General features: G+C 36.9%; 5 protein-coding genes across 8 annotated transcripts; 2 read left to right on the top strand and 3 right to left on the bottom strand.

Moving 5' to 3' along the window:
• On the bottom strand, nt 86–1,861 carry LOC104768352 (ergosterol biosynthetic protein 28). Its single transcript, XM_010492302.2, has 3 exons — nt 1,562–1,861; nt 450–656; nt 86–352 (listed from the first exon to the last, which is right to left on the bottom strand). Exons 1-3 carry the CDS (start codon nt 1,674–1,676, stop codon nt 285–287), a joined length of 390 nt encoding a protein of 129 aa, XP_010490604.1. The 5' UTR covers nt 1,677–1,861; the 3' UTR covers nt 86–284.
• LOC104768341 lies at nt 3,579–6,012 on the top strand. Its single transcript, XM_010492291.2, has 2 exons — nt 3,579–4,524; nt 4,917–6,012. The coding sequence occupies exons 1-2, from the start codon at nt 3,899–3,901 to the stop codon at nt 5,674–5,676; spliced, it is 1,386 nt and encodes a 461-aa protein (XP_010490593.1). The 5' UTR covers nt 3,579–3,898; the 3' UTR covers nt 5,677–6,012.
• LOC104768286 (amino acid permease 8-like) lies at nt 7,090–9,965 on the bottom strand. The gene is made up of 6 exons (XM_010492217.2): nt 9,500–9,965; nt 8,768–8,861; nt 8,442–8,656; nt 8,187–8,329; nt 7,814–8,041; nt 7,090–7,615 (listed from the first exon to the last, which is right to left on the bottom strand). The coding sequence occupies exons 1-6, from the start codon at nt 9,822–9,824 to the stop codon at nt 7,190–7,192; spliced, it is 1,431 nt and encodes a 476-aa protein (XP_010490519.1). The 5' UTR covers nt 9,825–9,965; the 3' UTR covers nt 7,090–7,189.
• Nucleotides 10,940–14,383, bottom strand: LOC104768307 (amino acid permease 8-like). 2 transcript variants are annotated; one of them, XM_010492261.2, is made up of 7 exons: nt 13,529–14,022; nt 13,149–13,242; nt 12,837–13,051; nt 12,240–12,382; nt 11,829–12,056; nt 11,460–11,741; nt 10,940–11,093 (listed from the first exon to the last, which is right to left on the bottom strand). In XM_010492261.2, exons 1-7 carry the CDS (start codon nt 13,830–13,832, stop codon nt 10,977–10,979), a joined length of 1,383 nt encoding a protein of 460 aa, XP_010490563.1. In that variant the 5' UTR covers nt 13,833–14,022; the 3' UTR covers nt 10,940–10,976. The 2 variants fall into 2 exon arrangements, with proteins under 2 accessions (XP_010490563.1, XP_010490556.1); XM_010492254.2 differs by lacking the exon at nt 10,940–11,093 and adding an exon at nt 14,279–14,383 and having other exon boundaries at nt 11,220–11,741; nt 13,529–13,846.
• On the top strand, nt 14,690–19,898 carry LOC104768325 (protein FAM135B-like). 3 transcript variants are annotated; one of them, XM_010492280.2, is made up of 15 exons: nt 14,690–14,876; nt 15,224–15,602; nt 15,706–15,791; nt 15,967–16,121; nt 16,366–16,619; nt 16,726–16,780; nt 17,169–17,408; nt 17,506–17,636; nt 17,727–17,910; nt 18,002–18,061; nt 18,150–18,398; nt 18,564–18,822; nt 18,920–19,125; nt 19,227–19,277; nt 19,415–19,717. In XM_010492280.2, the coding sequence occupies exons 2-15, from the start codon at nt 15,430–15,432 to the stop codon at nt 19,715–19,717; spliced, it is 2,406 nt and encodes an 801-aa protein (XP_010490582.1). In that variant the 5' UTR covers nt 14,690–14,876; nt 15,224–15,429. The 3 variants fall into 3 exon arrangements, with proteins under 3 accessions (XP_010490582.1, XP_010490575.1, XP_019098918.1); XM_010492273.2 differs by having other exon boundaries at nt 17,503–17,636; XM_019243373.1 differs by lacking the exon at nt 14,690–14,876 and having other exon boundaries at nt 15,430–15,602; nt 17,503–17,636; nt 19,415–19,898.

Raw genomic sequence — 20,856 nt, 5'->3', positions numbered from 1 at the left:
CTTAACTCTGTTGACCATAGATTGCTTAATCATATAAATGCATTAATACACTAAACTCAAATCTCTGTTTCAAAAGCAAAAGAACAGAAAGAAAATTCATGAGTTGTATTCTTATACTTCAATTCGACCAGAGATATCAGGTTCAAGACTCCATCAAATATTTTCAAAAGATTAAGATGAAACAATGAGCAACAGCTTTAGGAATCGAGCAAAAAAGTCACTGATGATTCCAACTTTGAGAAAAAAAAGAAAAAAAGACTTGGTTACAGGCATTCAGACTAACATCATGAAAGTTTGGTGTGTGGTTGTTCAAGGGAATTCCACTCCACGAGCATCCACACAATCGATGTGCCTGTTGAAAAAAACACAGTATATATAGATCATTCGCATGGTGAATACAACAACTTACACTGACTGATTCAATACAAGAGTGAGTGATGATCATATACCTGCAAAGAAGGCCACAGTTGAGAGATTTGCGATGGTCATCGTGTGGTAAAAGAGGTATTCGGTCAGAAAATGGCATAAGGCATAGATAAATGATAGAAAGGTAGCCAAGTATAATGGTTTGTTTTCAGGGTTGAATGCACAAAGAAAGCAGAGAGTGCAGGTCAAGAGTGTCCATACTCCGAATGTACGTCCATGAACTTCACTCACTGCAAAACAGTTAATAAAAACAACATCTTAAGTCACAGGACAAGACTCTTGTGAACCAAGAAGACCATCGCGTGAGAAACCTAAAACAAGAGATTTTAACTATGTAAACTAGTATATTCAAGATAAATCCTTTTTGTTTCCGGTTCTCAAGTTGCTAAGATGATGCAGAGTTATTATACTTTGTGTTATCTGATATGATAAACTAAACATCTACAAGACCTGACAATCACATGAAAAAGAACAATGTTTCATAACACTCTCTTTATCGCTGAAAGCTGGCAAACTCATACAAGACAAGTTACAAAAGGAAAAGGAAAACATCAAGTTGCTTATTATCTAATACCTCTACGTTATGCATCAAGTTGCTTATGTTCTAATACATCTGATACACTTCACCAGGACACTGATTTACTTTAAAGAAAATGCAGAAAAAAAAGTCATGCATTGGACTCTGTAAACTCTTATCAAAGCCAACCCAATTCTAGATCCAGGTAATTTCCCCTTCCTGACATTTAGGTTCATGGTGGTCAACTTCATACAAAGGTTCTTTGTACAACATTTAAGATTGCATATCTTTCTTGGATAGATTGCTTCAATTTGCTTTAGTACTAATTCCTGAAGCATTGCTTTCAATCCCAACTATCTCAACTTGGTAATTAACAAAACACATGAAGAACATGAATATGTTCAAAGAATCATAATTCCTAAAATATCAAGTTGACTATATATATATGATTCATAAATCGTTGACTTTCTATATGCAATGACTTTCTAGATCATAGAAGAAATCTGAAGTAACTAGAGCAAAAACAAAAACAAAAAATAACATGAAACACTGTAATGAAATCAATTAAGAACAACTTGAAATGTAAATTAAAGGGGAGAGGGAGAAGAAGAACTGAACTGGTGGTCTGAGAGAAGACAGCGAGACGAAGAGCCCAGATGTTGAAGAAACCAAACCAAACGGAAGCTAGTCTCAGTGAACCAACCACCATTAACCAATACCCTAACGCCTTCATCTTCCTCCTAGCTCTTCCTTCCTTTACCCAATAGTTTCTTTCAGGAAAATTGTGAGACTGACACTCAAAAAAAAAGAAACACGAACGTGGTTCGCACTTCCGTTAAACCACCGGAGAATCTGTTTTTGGTGTCGACAAGTACAACAACAAAGGAGTTGGAGTCTCCGCCGAATCGAATCGAGAGTGTCATTGATTCAAGTGGGTTTATAATTGGGCTTTGAATTATTATGATGGGCTTGTGTAATAATTTGATGGGACTAGTACAATTTGTAACATTGATTTTTTATAAATAAGTGCACGTGTGTGTATGAAGATGATGCAAGAAGAAGAAGGCCTTTTCATCCTCTATTTAAAATTGCCATTATAAAATAAGAATACAGCTATCATCCACGATCCTCGTTCAGCTACTTATCTAAACGATGGGGAGGACCGGAGGAGTAGTACTACTTACTTAATTGAATCTAATTTGTCGTAAACGTGCACGCATATCTCTCGCCCAATCCCCAAAGAATTCTTCTTTATTTTTTTATTTTGTTGACCCGCATTATTTAATTTTTATTTTGTTTAGAAAAATTTTGCATACTAAAACCCAAAAAAAAAACTGCATTCTTAGCTTGATGGCCAGTATTTATAAAAAAAAAAGAGTACGAAAGTTAATTAAAAAGTACTGGAAGAACATAACGCCGAGTTTACCTTTGGGGTAGAAGAAAATTGTGACTTCAATTTAATCAATATGAAATTTAAATGATGGGGTTCCTCGGAAGTTTAAACACGTTACAAATCTCATACTACTACTATACACAAATATAGAAATGTAGAAAAGTTGGGTTAGACAGATGATCACACCCACAAAAAGAGACAATTCAAGAGTAGTACTTTGTGTTAAAAAAAAAAAAACTAACCAAGAACAAAAGTACAAAACACTTCATGGTTGGAGATGGACACAGTCAAGAAGTTTACCAACTCTTTTTTTATACTTTTGGTAATACACTTACAAGTTACAAGTGAACAATTCGAGATTACCACTCTTTTTTTTTTGTCAGGACAAACTCTTACAACTTTTTGTTTGTTGTGTCAATACCAGAAAACTATGAGAGACTGACTGACACCAAAAAAAAACGTGAGTTCCGCATAGAGGCGTAAAGATTCCCCGATTAATAACACAACACACAGCTGCGTGCGTACGTACACGTAAGCACGAAGGATAATTTGGTAATTGTAAGAAGTGGAGCCCCCTATATGTTTTGTGTGGTTGGTCACTGATCAGGTGGTAACAGAGAGAACAAAAAATAAAAATAAAAATATATACGTCAACCTCTCTCCGACCTGGCACTTCTTTGCCAGTCTGTTCCCAGCTGTGCTCCAATGTCTTCTTTTCTTTTCTCTACCCCCTCAACTAACTATTAATTTCGTATTTTGTCCTTTATGATTCGTAGTTTCGTACATGTTTTCTAAAAAATGTTATTCGTACTATATTATCGTCACATTAACAGCAAAGTTACCCAATCCTTATGTTTAGCCACATTTAGGCTACTAACAAAATAAAAGCAGTTTTAGCAGACAACCTTTTCTAATTTTATTCTCATTTATAAATGAATCTAATATTTATCCTTTTAATATAATATCAAACTCTCTCCAAACACATTACGAAAACTGTCTCATTTGATCTTTAAATTTGTGTAACTGTCATATATTCGAACGTTAACCCCGGATATATGAAACAGTGAATTAGGAGGGGTTAAAAACGGGAAAGTTACTTAACCGGATATATGAAACACCAGTGAATTAGGAGGGGTTAAAAACTATATTAAAAAGGTTTGGTACAATTCTTGAATTTCTGATAAAATAAAAGACGTAATGAACAATTCTAGAAAATATAAGGGGAAACAAAGGAGGGAATGCAAAAATGGGAAGAAAATGTAATAAGTGTTTCCACTTAAAAACCATACACACACAGAGAGGACGAAGAAGACGACTGCTTCCTCTAATGGTTAGGTCGTGAATAATAATCATCCCCAGCACGGCGCCTTTTAAACGCTGCGTTTTATCGCCGTCACCTCCTTTTCGCCTAAAATTTTCTCCAAGTCGTCATCGTCGTCGTCTCCAGAACTGTTCCTGCCATTAATGTCGTCGCTCTTCCTAAACCCCATAGCTGGCATTTTCTTCTCTCTTTTTTCTCTGTAAACCCCTAATTGACTCTTTCTCTCTTGTTGCGATTTGAAATGGATCCATGTCCGTTCATCCGTCTCACGATCGGGAATCTAGCTTTGAAAGTTCCGTTAGCGGCGAAGACGACGAGCTCCGTCGTCCACCCTTCGTCTTCTCCTTGCTTCTGTAAAATCAAACTCAAAAACTTCCCGCCGCAAACCGCCGCAATCCCGTACATTCCTCTGGAAACAACTCAGTTCCCGGAGATCCAAACCCTAGCCGCCACTTTCCATCTCAGTAGCTCCGATATCGAACGGTTAGCTTCCAGATCTATCTTCGCCTCTAAGCCGTGCCTTAAGATTTTGATCTACACGGGAAGAGCCGGCGCTGCTTGCGGTGTACACTCCGGTCGTCTCCTGGCGAAAGTCTCCGTACCGTTGGATCTAACCGGTACGCAATCGAAACCGTGCGTCTTCCACAACGGGTGGATATCAGTCGGAAAAGGAGCTGGGAAATCGTCGTCGTCGGCTCAGTTTCACCTGAATGTGAAGGCGGAGCCTGATCCTAGATTCGTTTTTCAGTTCGACGGTGAGCCTGAATGTAGTCCTCAAGTCGTTCAGATTCAAGGCAATATCCGGCAACCGGTTTTCACATGCAAATTCAGTTTCCGGCACACCGGTGATCGTACTCAGAGATCAAGGTCAGTTTTCAAATCCAATCAAAATCAAATCAATTTTTTCACCTTAATTCTCGGAAATTGAGTATCGTTTTAAAAATAAAGAAAAAATTCCTAATTATGTTCTTTTCCCGAGGAATCAAATCTGAATAACGCTTTAATAAGATCCAACGCCATAGATTATTATTGTGTAATCCCTACTAAAAATCACATTCCTTGGTTTTAATTTTTTTGCTTTAGTACAGATCCATTGGAAAAAAAAAAAAAAACACACTTTACTCTTATGATATTTAATCTAACCACTTTTTATTATTCTTAGTATAAACTTTACTCTTATGATATTTAACCACTTTTACTCTTTCACATGGTTAGATATTAATAATAAAAGTTGATTAAATGATATTTTGATATATCAGATCGTTGCCGACGGACACAAGTGTTCCACGGAGCTGGCTAAACTCGTTTGGGAGCGAGAGAGAACGTCCCGGGAAAGAGAGAAAAGGATGGTCCATAACGGTCCATGACTTGTCCGGTTCGCCGGTGGCCATGGCGTCAATAGTGACTCCGTTCGTTGCATCTCCTGGAAGCGATCGTGTGAGCAGGTCAAACCCGGGGTCGTGGCTCATCTTACGTCCTGGAGATTGCACCTGGAGACCGTGGGGGAGACTTGAGGCATGGCGGGAACGCGGCGGAGCTACTGATGGTCTTGGCTACAGGTTCGAACTCATCCCAGACGGATCGAGCGGCGCAGGAATCGTGCTTGCGGAGTCAACCATAAGTTCTCACAAAGGTGGGAAATTCTCGATAGAATTGGGATCTTCGTCGTCTTCATCGTCGCCAACAGGTGGCGTGTACCGATCGAGAAGCCGTAGAGGTGGGAGCGGCGGAAGCGGTGGTGGAGCATCGCCGGCTAATAGTCCGAAAGGAGGGAGTGGTGATTACGGATACGGGTTGTGGCCGTGGAACGTGTATAAAGGGTTTGTGATGTCAGCAAGTGTGGAAGGTGAAGGAAAATGTAGTAAGCCTTGTGTAGAGGTTAGTGTGCAGCACGTTAGCTGTATGGAAGACGCGGCTGCTTACGTGGCGCTCTCTGCAGCCATTGATCTTAGTATGGATGCTTGCAGATTGTTTAATCAACGGATGAGGAAAGAGCTTTGCCATGAGTCGTTGAGCTGAAGCAAAAGATAAGGATTTTCAATTTTTGTTTTTTTTTTTTAATTTCTGGAATCTTTAGAGTCACGCAATGGCCTTTGGGAGTGATTTTTCTTTTTTTGAAAAAAAAAACTTCCGGTAAGGCACTAACAAAAGAGGTTGTACATAGTGAGTTTCTCTCTATTTTGGTGTCTGTGTGGGTTCGTATTGGGTGTTTTTTTTTTCCTTGGGTTTGGGTTCTACGAGTGAGGTTCTTGATCACTCTTGTTTTGCCTTTGATTTGATTATGTAAGTGTATAAATTAGAAAATTCCAATTTAGTATCTCTTGATGTAACAAAACACATGAGATTGTTGCTTGATTTGCTTTGACCCCGCCCCATTTATCTGTTGGATATTCAATGTTTGTGGTGGGACTGAAGTCAATTAACTATAGTTGGTCTGAAATCAAGTTAGTTACAAACTGTGCTTGTATTAGTGGTTGAGAAGATGAACAAGGACTATTGCAAAAATGTGTGTGCTACAACTGCATTTAAACCTGTTTGACTGTTCTTCTTTATCCAAAATAGTAAGGTCATGAAATATGAATGCTTTGGTTCGAACTTAACTGAATAAAGTTCCTCTATTTGTTATCTACATAAATAACTAAATAGTTTAAGAGGTATTTGGAACAGCAAATTGAACAATCGACTAGGACTGTGAAGACGAACCACCAGAATTACTGGATGGCGTCTCTTGGCTATAGTTAGGTAAGCGCAAGGCAATTGTTTTGGTTAAACGAATGCTACTGAATTGGTTTCTTAGCGGTTATGATGGTACCCCATTAAGTGACTTACGACCCACAAAACCTTGAAAAGGACTTGGTAAACAAGTTGCAGAGTAAGGAAGAAGCACATAAATGCATTTGAGTGAATAGAGAAAGCTAGTAAGAAACGTTATGAAGGACCAAACTTGCCTTGATCCTCTATTAGTCTATTTGCCCAACTCCTTTCAATACATAAGATATGATAGCAACTTATGTGGGACACACCAAGCCAAATAAATGACACAATTTGTGTGCGTCTCTTTTCAACATTTCCCCGACAATTCTATTAAGGAATCATATAAAAATAATAACTCGAAATTGACATAACCACACTAATTTGGGAAGCTGAAATCTATCTTCTTCAAACTATTATCACTTTCGCAACCTATTTTGCTATCTCTTCCAGACAACGAAACGCTTGTACCTGTCTCTCTACAGTTGTGTGGCTAGCTTATCCAATTATGTTATATTGTCCAATTATTGATATTATATATGGTCAGTGCGGCGTGTTACAGTCATAGACTCATGTTTTTGGGTCTGGCTCAGACAAGCTTTAGCTTTATGAGCAACCAATTCAATATCTCATGGGACTCACTCAAACATCCACTGTGAATACTAATATATCAATTAGCATTCTGACATTTTTAACATGGCCGAAAACAGAGCGTCACGAAACATTATTTGGATAAATACTAAATATTTAGCTCGAAATAATTCACATAGATCACAAGTCACTAGTTTAAATTATTGAAGGGCTTGTATGCCTTGACACTACGTATTAAGCCAATGATGGATCCTACAGCGGCAAGGCACGAGACGATCAAGCAAACCACTACGAGGAGGTTCAAGGCCAGCCATCTAGGAGAATACTTCTTAACCTTTGTCTGCGCAATGTGCATTGACACCGGAAAGTAAACTGTGAGTGGCCAGAACGAGAGTGCCCCAAGCAAACCCAAGATCGCATTGAAGAATGGAAATATCATTGCTACAACTGTTGTCATAACCACATAGCATGTCCTCCAAACCAGTCTGAAGAGGTTGACACGACATTTTCCAAACAAAGGTATGTTTGACGAGTATTCTTTGTTGATGAAATTGCTTTGAGGCCACTTCTTTTTGCAGTTGCTCTCAACAAACTGGAAAAACGGCTGTCCGTACACCTAAGAATATAGGGATAAAACAAGAAAAAAACAGAGTAGTTTTAATAACTCTACTTCTACAGTATTTTGAAATATTAAATCTTGAAAATGCTGTAATAGCGAAGAGCCTTAAGAATTTATGAGAGTTTTAATGAACATAGACAATTATAAAATGCTAGACACTTATGTATATTTATTTTGTTAGTGAATTATATATACCTGATAGGCACCGATGAGATGGAGAGCAATGCAAGCATTGGCAAAGTCGATGAGCCAGTAAGGGTCGTAAAAACCAAATTCGGTAAGGAAGTCACCAGGGGCTGCGTTCCCGAATGCAGCATATCCGATGCAACCACATAAGATGTAGAAAACAGTTGTGGTTGAGACTCCAGCAAGACTTGCTCGTTTCATCACTTTGTTCTCTGGTGGGCTTGATCTCAGTGTGTCCTAAAAACAATAAAATAAAAAAATAAAAAGACTTAATTGAGCATCAATAGATCCATACTCTTGACCAAAATTAAAAATGCAATTTAAAAAAAAAAAAAAAAGCAAAATGAAAGCAATACTGAATAATATAAGATAGAAGGCATGCCTGAATCTCAATGAGAATAGTGGTAAAAGCGTATGAAAAGGCAATGTCTCCAATCGCTTGAAACATTCTCCACACTTTTTCAGACGAAGTTACGTCCACACCTATCACTGTGCCTGTCAACTCTGTCTTACCAACCTTGCCACCTTTCATATTATATACCATTTTCACGGTTAGTGTCCACTTTGAAGAATCATATATATTGCTTACACACTAATATCTGAAATGTTTTAACAATATAAAGAAAGGAAAATGTACTTGCTACTTTGGCGATGGCTAGGCCTATTCCAATAGACGCATAAGAGAAGGACATAACCGCAGCGATGAAGGAGAGGAAAGAGAGTTCATGAAAATTAGGAATCTGACTCAGAATAATCTGGACGACCCCAAATGCCGCCATGAAAGGATAATTCGATACAGAACATTTCGCTGATTTTCCCTTGTCATGATAACAATTTGATTTCCCAATCGCTCTAACGAAAAAAAAAAAAGACATCAACCAAAACCTTTTCAGTATTTTATCCACAACATGTTTGTAACCATCCAAAATAAAATAATCAGAAGCCTGTGAGGCTGTGACTTACACTAAGCTTATGGAGGCAGTGATGGTGTAACCAATAGTAACCCCAACGAGATTCACGTACTGTGCCAGTCCACATAGCTGAACCTTTTTACCACCTGTCAAAGTTTTTAATCTCTTAATTAAATCATTCTTTTGGGTCTTAAGGCAAAGTTTTTAAACATCCCACATTTCAATTCAAAATTCTTTGGAGGGTCAGCAATCGAATTTATTGATAACATTATTTAATGGGATAAATTGAATTGAATGTGTAACCAATCCTACAGAATACAGATTGTCCATAAAATTTATTAACTAATTTCGGAAAGAATTAATATTTTCGTAGTTCTTTTTCCTTTTTTTAAGTTTTTGACAATCAATTCATATCTTCCCAAGAAGAGAATAAAAAAACGTAAATCATTTATTTTTTCAACAACAATAATGTTCTGTAAGAAAAGAAAAAAAATGTTGAAATGAGTCAATTACTATAGATTTCAAAATTTCAACTTAGCATTCTACCAAAAAAAAAAATTTCAACTTAGCATTAAATATGTTTAGATAAGATTTTTTTCTTTTAATTTTGTGTGACAGAAATGGAAGAGAGTCAAAAACATCTTCAAGTCTAATTATGCAAAATCTGAATGATATTAAATTAACAAAGTCGATGTTCATCAGAAAATAATTGTCTGTAAAAACTGAATAATCTGCGGTAAAGACACAAAAATGATTTTTTAGAGTTATTGATATAAAAACATACCAAGGTAAGCTCGGACGACGTCCATGTAACTGTAGTTGCGAGTTCCGGTGATGGGGTCCGGCGAACGGTAACAGTCGGCGAGAAAGGTGGACGTGTAGTAAGTAATAACGGCGAAAGTGACCAAAATGATGGTTCCTGCCACCCAACTAAGCTGTGCTAGAGCCCAAGCCAACGACAGCACCCCGGAGCCTATCACCGCCGTGATTATGTGCGCACTGGCCGTAAAAAATGTTCCCGTTCTCTTCTCTCGACCATCCTCGTCGACGCCTTTCACGGGAGTGTCACCCAACTCAACCGCCGAAGGATTGTGGTATGTGTCCATCATTGTGGATGAGAGGAACCACTAACTGAACCAGAGGAAGAGGAAGAGAGAGAGGAGAGAAGAGTTATTGACAGAGGTCGTCGTCTTAGAATCTTCCCCACATGCACGTAATTACACATCTATATATACACACAAATATCGATGTTTATATGGAAATAGCATCTTTGTATGTTGAACTTTATATTTGTAGTTGAGAATCTTATTTTTATGGGGATTTATTTCCATGTAATGATATTGAATTTTGATTATTTTGATTGGTAATGTTTGATTTCTATTGCTTATTTTGGAAACCTTGATTACTAGCTGACTAGCTGTAAAGTGAATACTGATTTCAAACCAAAGATCTGGTCCGTAGGTTTAAAAAGGGATAAACTACATTAATGACAATAACCAAAATAAGGTAACTGATAAAAATTAGATGACTAAAACAGAGGAATTATATCTTGGCTTATTTGCCTAGCTGTACCCTCTCTCTTATGTTCTATCATATTATGCTCTTTTATCTTTTCTTCATCCCTTATGATCAAATCATCACATACACATGACACATTAATCTGATAAGTGATAATTAATCTTTAATAATTGAGTTACTTACCACTATAAGAAGAACGAGTGTAAATCTATATGTTGTAGCAACTATATTATGCTCATTTACATGTTTCATATGTTAATCAACGGTTTACAAAACATGTAAACCACGGGATTTCACTAATTTAAATAATATACCTCTTTTTGAGGTAGTTCTTGATTATCGTTTCTTTCATTCTAATCTCACAATCCGTAAATTGTGTCACAATTAATGTATATTTTCTCGTCCTATTAAATATGGGTTTTGACCAGCATTATCCTGAAATTTTAGTTTCTTATCTATAAATATATCCACAACAACCTATTTCATATGCTAACTAACTATATCCACAAACAAGTTTCCCATCTATTTTCAAAACCTGCAAATATATTTGTTTCCAATTCTCGAGACAGACAACATATATCTATGACTAAAACGTCACTTATTACACCATTAAAGTACGGTAGTTGACAAGCCGTTGATAAAAAACTTGTATGTCATCAGGCACCAAATAATGAATGTGTGAGGAGAGTGATAGAGAGAATTCGTGTACAAGTAAATGGGCCGGCCCAAATAAATCAACGTCATCACAAGTATTTGCCTTGAAAATACTCAATCGGAACCTTGTTCCTCACTCTTCGTCGCACCATCTTTCTTTCTTGTGTTATTCTCTCTGGCGTTTCGGATTCGACAATAAATGAGGTCTGTAAATGTTGACTTAACAGTGTCAATCTACCTCTCCTAATGCTTATCTGATAGTATACGATTTATGTTCAAGATTAAAGGCTAAGCTTTCCCAATTTTGATAGTATTGTCGTAAAACTGTAAGGTTACAAATTTTGGAACACTATATTAACTATTTTTTCTTGAAATAAGTAACTATCAGTTCTGAGTTCTTACAAACACATACAAGATCATATAGGTCACTAATTTCAATTGCTAAAAGGCTTGTAGGCCTTGACACTACTTATCAAGCCCACGATGGATCCCAGTGCGGCTAGGAGCGAAACAATCAAACAAAGCAATACAAGAAGTTCCAGCCCTATCCATCTAAGAGAATACTTCGTAACCTTTGTCTGTGCAATGTGCATTGCCACCGGAAAATAAACAGTGAGTGGCCAGAACGCGCATGACCCGATCAAACCCAAGATTGCATTGAAGAAGGGGAATATCATAGCTACAACTGTTGTCAAAACCACATAGGCTGTCCTCCACAATAGTCTGAAAAGGTTGATGCGACATTTTCCAATCAATGGTATACTCATCGAATGTTCACTGATGATGAATTTGCTCTCTGGCCACTTTTTGTTGCATTTCTTTTCAACAAACTGGAATATTGGTTGCGCAAACACCTGTCCATAATATAAAGATTAGGCATCAATGGATTGCTTTTTCTTCTTGAAATCTACAATCTTGAGAATAGTGATTGCTGGCTATACCTGATATGCGGCGACTAGGTGGAGAACAATGCATGCATTGGCAAAATCGACGAGCCAGTAAGGTTCGTAAAAACCAAATTCAGTAAGGAGGTCACCAGGGGCTTTGTTTCCGAACGCAGCATATCCCATGCAACCACATAAGATGTAGAAAGCAGTTGTGGTTGAGACTCCGGCAAGGCTTGCTTTTTTCATGACTTTGTTCTCTGGTGGGCTTGATTTCAATGTATCCTATATACCACATAAAACACACACTCTAAAGTTATCATTCAAAAAAGTGATATGGTTCAATAAAGATAAACTTGTTGAAAAGAAACAAATATTTCTTCTTGTGCGAAAGAAAGTACGTAATAATAGGCTTTTGTATCTGCCCATGGTGACAACCAACGGTCCATATGAAAAATAGATACATGCCTGAATCTCAACGAGAACAATGGAATAAGAATATGAGAATGCAATGTCTCCAACGGCTTGAAACGATCTCCACAGTTTGTCAGACGCAGTTACGTCCACCCCAACTAGCGTGCCCGTCAGTGCCGTCTTACCAACCTTCCCACCTTCAATATATATATATATATACATATATCATACCGCTTTCGCCATTAGTTTGAAGATTCAATATGTTACGTTTGCAAAAAAAATTGAGAATACTAATCAATGAATTAGGCATACGTATATATTGAGTAGATTTGATGAATTGAGTGAATTTGTTTTTCCTAATGAAATCTACAAATATATTCCAATTTCACAAATGAATATGATTAATTTCAAACAAACAAAAAAATTGTCAAACGATTAAACAAGTTTTCGTTGATATTTTTACATACATAGACGTCTATGAGGATGCACAACTTGTGTATCCGAACAAGATCTCAAGTTTGAAAATTATTGTTTTCCTTTAAAATTAGTATATATATATATATATATATACAAATCAGACTCCTAAATATAGTTTGAGACACCTTTACATATAATTTGAAAGAAATAATAAGATTGGGAGAGAAAATGTACTTGTTACTTTGGCAATGGATAGGCCGATTCCGATAGAAGCATAACAGAAGGACATAACCGTGGCGATTATGGAGAGGAAAGAGAGTTGGTGAAAATTAGGGATCTGGCTGAGCAGAATCTGGACGACCCCAAAAGCTGCCATGGATGGATAATTTGACGAGGAACATTTCGCACCATGTCCCTTATTATGATAACAATTTGCTTTTCCGATCGCTCTAGCCAACACAAAAACACCTTTAGTAATTAAGTAGTAACCAACTTAACCATCACAAAATAATCGAAATAGAATAAGAAGCTGCGACTGCGACTTACACTAAGCTTATGGAGGCAGTGATGGTGTAACCAACGGTGATCCCTACGAGACTTGCGTACTGTGCCAGTCCACATAGCTGCACTTTCCTGCCACCTGTCATTTTAAAAATACTTTTCAAATTATTCCTCTATTTCTCAAACATCTCTAGCAAATACATATACAAGTACAATCTATTAGTCTCGGTACGGGATGCATGCATGTAATGGATTTAGTTCCGATCCTTGATACTTTTATGACAAAAAGAAGAAAAATCAAAAATAAATATGAAGGATCATGTAATAAAATCTGAAATCTTAAACGAAAAACATAAATTTCACAAAATAAATAAAACTTTTTAAAACTATATTTTTGAGGTTAAGAAGGGTCTTTTAAGACATACCAAGGTAAGCTCGGACAACGCCCATGTAAGTATAATTCCGTGTCCCCGGGACGTCGTCGGCGTCGGGAGATCGATAACAGTCGGCAAGCATGGTGGATGTGTAGTAGTTGATGATCGCAAAAGTGACCAAAATAACGGTTCCTGCCAGCCAACCAAGCTGTGCTATTGCCCAAGACAAAGACAACACACCGGAACCTACAACCGCCGTGATTATGTGCGCACTCGCAGTCAGTAACGTACCCGTTCTCTTCTCTCTACCATCGTCATCGAATCTATCACCGGAGACGTCACCAGACTCAACCATCGAGGTATTATGCTCTGTGTCGATTTTGTGAGAAAGGAAGCAGAGAGAAGAATAAATGACATTTATTTATAATACTAACTCAGCACCTACCTACACACACCTAGTCAATGCTTTGGTCTAATTTTGTTCTTCTTCTACTTTTTTTTAGATTTTATTTTTTTTCCTTGTCAACTCTTTTCTTGTTTTCAACGTCTCAAAAGTAAATCTAGTGAAATCAAATGAGTATAACTCATTTATTAATACTCCATTTATCTATAGATTTCCTTACCTATATCATCTATATATTCCATAGTCCACTTATTACTCTCGTATTGGCTGGTCAAAGATTAGATATGGATTTCCTCCATAATTAAAAATTAATATCCGTTTTTAGAATCTATCTATATTTTACAAGATTCTGTTTGACAAAAATAAAAATAAAAAAGGAAAAGAAGAATAAACCAAACCTGTTTTTTATTGTCCAAGAGCCGTTTTGGGCCGAAGAATATGAATTGATATGATAATGGTGTTTACATGGATTGGGCCTAATAGACACCAAGTAAATAGGGTTTGGATCCACCATGTTTACGACAGTACAACGCCGATCTGGCGCAAAACAAAAGAACCAAAAAACAAAAAACAAAAAAAACACATAGTAATTGGTGTCGTCGTATGAACTTTTATGCTTTACCCGACAAAACTAATTACTAAAAAAAAGAAGTTTGAAGCAAAAAAAATCCTTGAATCCCTCGAAAAAAAAAAAAGAAAAAACATTTTGATTGTCCCCTACACCATACCAATATATCATCATCTGTAACTTTCTCAGATCCTTTCTTTTCATTAGGTCAGGTTTTGTTCTTTGTCGTCCTGCAAAAAAAAAAAAAAAAAAAAAAAANAAAAAAAACCCTAAAGCGAATCTGGTCTGGTCTGGTCTCTCTGGGTTTCTTCTGTCTGAAAAATATCGTCAGATCTAAGTTTTTTCAAAGGCCCACCACCACCATCTTCTCCTTCTTACTCTCTCTCTGCTTTTGCTCTGCCATTGATATCGTTTTTTTCCATTTCAAGGTAATGTAGTTCTCTTAAAGTTTTGTCATATTCGTAAATTTTTCTCCTTTTTTTGTTCTTTTTGCGTATTTTAAAGGGAAACATAGTTGCTACGTTATCTTGACATTTCAATATGAATTCGTATTCTTTGTAACCCACTAGCTAAAATTGGGATTTTAGCTTTTTTTTTTTTTTACCTAAGTAGCTGATATTCATTTATCAAAGATTCTCTATGCTTTAATGTCCGAACAGAGATATCTACTTTTTAAATTCTCTTTGTTTGATGCTATTCTATATGAGATGATTGTTAAGTCAACTCTTTGGTGTGTTATTGAATTTTTACAAAGTTTGCATCTTTTCATCTGCAGCTGCTGCTTTGGCTTGTCGTGTGTTGCTTTGGGTGACTAATGACCATAGTATAAGGTCTTTGCAGATTAGTTATGTTGAGAAGTAATCTATTATTATTCACGGAGACATGAGATTTTTCGAACAAGTAGTAGTTCTACTGGTTCAGGATATAATTATCCTGAAAACACTCATCCCAAGTTTTAGCAAGGTGATGTGAGTTCTCCATATGTTACGCCGTCTTGGATGGTTAGTTGGACTGAGCCAAAGAAGTAGGCAAACAAAGACGCTTGATGTTGAGCCTTACGTAGCCAGGGTTAAACCAGTGCTAATGGTCGACACAGTTCAGGAGATTGCTATCTATATCCATAGGTTTCATAACCTTGATCTTTTCCAGCAAGGGTATGATGACAGTCGCTATATACTTTAATGCTTTGCCTAAGTTGAAACCTTTTTCTCTCTCTTCTTTTTCTTATTCTAAGAGTTGTGTCTTTCATTCTTTTAGATGGTATCAAATAAAAATCAGCATGAGATGGGAGGACGGTGATAACAACTCCTGTGGTATTCCTTCACGAGTTGTTCAGTATGAAGGTACTTTAATCTATCAGCTTACTACGTTCGTGTGATTGAGTGCACAATTCCATGCTGCCAGAGTGTTTCCGGAGTTATATGTCTATTTGTCCTGTCTCTGTGTACTTGGGAGAGTTTAGTTTTTTAGTATAATAAATCAATAGGATTAAAGGATCAACATACCTATGTGTCACAGCTCTTGATTCAACTTCAAACGGCACAAATGGAGTGTGGAAGATAGATGATAAAGACAATAGTTTCTTATCACAGCCCTTCCGCATTAAATATGCAAGGCAGGATGTTCGTCTATGCATGATGGTCTCGTTTACTATGCCCCTTGAAAGATATGAGGTATACCATTCTCCCTTTTCTTTTTGCGTAGGTATCAATCTCATAATGTATTCCTACAATTGTGGAATATGACTAAATGAGCTGCACAATATCCAAACAACATAAATTGAACTTCTTTTCTACTCTTGTTGAAATGCCATTGAGTTTTTGAGATTATCTTAGCTAGAGATGTATAGTCAGCGACAATAATTATGCAATTTAAGATTAGTGGTGTACAATAAATGACTAGCTGTAATTTATGCAGGGGTCAGCTACATCTGCTGTTATTTTGAAGTTTGAGCTCTTGTATTCCCCAGTTATGGAGGATGTATCAGTGACACATTCAGATGCTTCTTCTGCAGCATTGCATGAATTTCGTATTCCTCCTAAAGCGCTCTCAGGGGTGCATTCTTACTGTCCGGTGCACTTTGATACCTTTCACGCAGTTCTTATTGATGTTAGTGTCCACATCAGTATCATGAAATCCGCAGCTTACAAACGGCCTGCAATATTATCAAGGTATGCCTCTAATATTTGGATTCTTCATAATTGGCCGTTGTAAAATTCCAAATTTTTACTGAGTTTTATATATCTTTCAATTAATATATCAACACGTTTGGTGCAGTGATGCAAGTAATGGTAAAAATTTGGCCAGCGGCAATGTTCAGTCCTCCAAAAAAGTATATGTTCTTACACTATCCTCAGCATGGCACACTGTTCTCAGAATCGGCATATTTGGTTTTTATTATATACTGTTCTGATGCTCCGCATAAAAGTTTATCTTTTTCTTTTTTAAATAATGCTCTTTTCTTAGAAAGCTGAACTTTTATGCTAGAATTCTTTTTCTTTTCTAGAATCTCTACTTTTAGGATGCTAGAGCTGAGCGGAGTCATATCTTCAGTCTTGTTGACAGTGCTTGTATGAAAATAGCATGGTTTTACAGAACTTTATGTTACAAAGTTGCATGATCTGACAAGAACTTTATTAAGCTACCCTGCTTTGTAGTAACGCTCCTCTTTCTTGGAAATTTCAGTATTTTTATTGATTGATTCTTTTGTAATTCAATAGGCCTTCGCACAGATTGCTTCTGCCGACAATAAGCTTGTATCATTTGTTAAAGCCTTACTTGGAGCCCGTGACACTTTGCTTGAAGAACTGCAAATACTTAGCAAGGCAGTTGGTCAAACAGTGGACTTGTCTGAGTTTATATCCAGTATGGACAGTGCTCTTTTGTCTGACTCAGCTTCAACTGGTAAATCTGTTGAAGTTGAAGGTTCAATACAAGGCAAGCAACAAGACAGTCTTGAGGTCCTTGCTTTATTATACTGCAGAGTATTCGTTATCTATTACCTTGTTTCACTATCTTCTGGAATATGAGCTTGTCTCTCCATTTTTGATACAGAAGTTGAATAGCCCATTTGATTTAGCAAGTGATGACTTGCTTCACAACCTCTCAAAGGACCATCTATCTCGAACCTTTCACTTACTGGGCACCCAGCTTCATTATCTTTGGAATACCTTTTTGACATTTCATCGGTAATTTCCCTTAGACAACCATAGTCCAACAAGCTTAGATTGTTTACTAAGTTAGCTTCTGATTGTTGATCGTATTTGTCCTTTTCTCAGGGACAATTATACAAAAATCTTGGAACATCTTCACGATATCTGGACAAAAGATCGAAGAGCTGAATGGTCGATATGGATGGTGTACTCCAAGGTTGAAATGCCACATCATTTTATAAGTGGAATGGACGATATTTCAAACCATAGTTCACACAAAAGAGTCTCAAGTGTGTTGAAGCTGAATGATGTGAGTTATATAGTTAGCAGTCCATTTTTCAAAAAAATTCATTAGATTGCGAGCTTGGCTCTACTCATTCAATTTTTTTGCTCTGACGCAGCCTGCACAAGTTGCATCCACCCGCGCTGAACTTCACCGTCGTAGTATTGCACAAATGCGGGTTTGTTATTTTTTTGTGTGTCAGTGATTCATTTACCTATTGGTTTCGTAAGTTGTAAAATTTGATTAAACCATAACTAAATATGCAGATTAACAACCGGGCGATACAAGACATGCATATATTTGGTGATCCTATGCGGGTTCCTATTGTTATAATTGAACGTGTTTGGAATGCACCAAGGCGTACTTTCAGTGATAATTCGTACATGAGACATGTTGATAAAATCGATTCTAGCTTACTTAATGGGCACGATGATGAGAGTGGGACGAAAAAACATAATAACCCTCAGCATAGTGGGCGTGAGCTGAAGATCGTTGTGTTTGTTCATGGTTTCCAGGCAAGTACATTCTAGAAGTTCAGCTAATGCTTATTTTTTTGCTCTCTCTTAAGCTTATGCAGTAATACTAGTATACCTTTCTTCCTTAAATCATTGTGCTTATTTGGCACAGTGTTTTCAATTATTTACTCATTTACATGATAGTTTTTTTGCTTACTACTATAGGGGCATCACTTAGACCTAAGGCTTATCCGGAATCAGTGGCTCCTAATTGATCCAAAGATAGAATTTCTAATGTCTGAGGCAAATGAGGAGAAAACACATGGCGACTTCAGGGAAATGGGTCAGAGGCTTGCACAGGAAATTGTTTCTTTCTACAAGAAGAAAAAGGATAAACATGCGAGATACGGGCGCTTGAAAAACATTAAGCTGAGTTTTGTTGGACATTCAATCGGTAACGTCATCATCAGAGCTGCAATAGCTGGTATGTTCCTAGAATCTCTCTCAGACAATAACTAAATTGAATTCTTAGCTCGGTACTTGTGTTTATCATTCTCAGCGACTTTTGTATTTTGTTGCAGATAGTTTGATGGATCCATACAGGAAGTATTTTCATACATATCTATCGCTTTCGGGTCCACATTTGGGATATCTATACAGTTCAAATTCCTTGTTTAATTCTGGACTTTGGCTCCTGAAGAAGTTGAAGAGTACTCAGGTTATTCATCAGCTTACACTCACAGATGATCCTGATCTCCAGAATACTTTCATTTACAAGCTCTGCAAGGTAGCGATAAGTCTTAACATTTCATCAAGATTTGTACCATAGTCACAAACAGACCTTTGCTAGTTCTGTGGTTCTAATGTCGGTTTTGAAATTTGTTTCAGCAAAAGACTTTGGGAAGTTTCAAAAATATTATTCTGCTGTCTTCCCCTCAGGTACATTCCATTTTACTTTTGGAATAGGATAGTTATTAATCTGAATGATCTCTGGTTCTGTAAACTTTACCAAAATAAAATTGTAGAGACAAGGATATTTTGATTTTGTACTTAGAGTCATGTTTTTGCTATGACAGGATGGGTATGTTCCATATCACTCAGCCAGGATCGAATCTTGCCAACCAGCTTCTTTCGACAACTCAAAGAAAGGTGTTGCTTTCTTGGAGATGCTCAATAACTGCATGGATCAAATACGTGGGCCGTCCCCAGAAACTCCGCACCACCAGAGAGTGTTCATGGGCTGCGATGTCAACTTCGACACAACCTTGTATGGTCGTAACCTGAACTCATTCATCGGCCGTGCTGCTCACATCGAATTCTTGGAGTCTGATATCTTTGCAAGATTCATAATGTGGTCATTCCAAGATCTGTTCCGCTGACAAATCTTAATTATGCAGAAAATTTTTTCAGGTAGAAAAAGATACAAAAGAAACTGTTGTATATTAGTAGGAGAAATCGGAAGAAGTTATTAATTGTATGTAACCTCAACTCTGGTCTATGTACGGTTTTGACTTTTTTGAGCTTGTATCGTTAAGCTATGAGACGCATTAGATTGGTTTAGTCCGGACCGGCGGTTCGTAATAGATAGTGAATTGGTTTGGTTCTATGGCTAAGCACGAATAATAATTGTCCAAAAAACACATAAAGAGTTATGATGGCTTAACCGGTGGGATCTGGCTTTTAGCCCAATGAAGGTGTTAAGTCTTACAAAATCAAGTTCAAACACTAACAGGACTGGGCCATTTGGTGGGGTTTTGGTCCACCACGCATTATCTAACTAATGCATATTTTTTAGAGTGTTTTCTATAGAGTCAACTGAATCATGTGAAAAACAATTTGATTTACTTTTATCATATGTTAAGAGTGTGTTATTAATCATTGGCTTTGGAATGTATTGCAAACCAAGGGAAGAGAAGGATGGGGGAAGACAGCTTTCAATATGTTGTAGACCACTTTAATAAAAGTTGTAAGATTAGTCTTCTGGCAAGGTGTTAGGTATAACAAATGGTTCAATTTTTAATTTAGTTTTGTAACTAATAATGCAAATTATGAAAGATGTTTATACAGATAAGTTGTTAGCTCTATTACGGGTATTCTGCAAAAATGCACATGTGAACGCTTCGTGTAGATGACGTTGATGAGATTAGTTTAACTAGTATCTCCGAATGAGGTTTCTTATTCCATCTAATAGAAAATTAGAAAAGTTAACTTTGAAGTGCCCAGATTTAGAAGTAAAATACAAATTTTAACGTTCGAAACAATGCAGATCAGAAGCATTATTGTCTGCTTGTGATTGTGAAGAATGAAGAAAATATACAAATCTCTTTTATTATATTGGTCGAAGTCGGCAACTATAAAAAGTTTTATATTGAGCACACGTACCACATGTTGACCAACTTTTATACTATATCACAAGGTATGATATTACTCTTTGATTTATTATTTATATCTATCCCCGCTTACGATAATAAAGTTTTCATTTCATCACACCAAGTATCCAATTTGGATTTGGCTTCGT

Source organism: Camelina sativa, chromosome 3 (genome assembly GCF_000633955.1).
Source record: "Camelina sativa cultivar DH55 chromosome 3, Cs, whole genome shotgun sequence".
Taxonomy (NCBI): domain Eukaryota; kingdom Viridiplantae; phylum Streptophyta; class Magnoliopsida; order Brassicales; family Brassicaceae; genus Camelina; species Camelina sativa.
The sequence above is the reverse complement of the archived record's forward strand: the minus strand, read 5'-3'. Positions and strand labels throughout refer to the sequence as shown.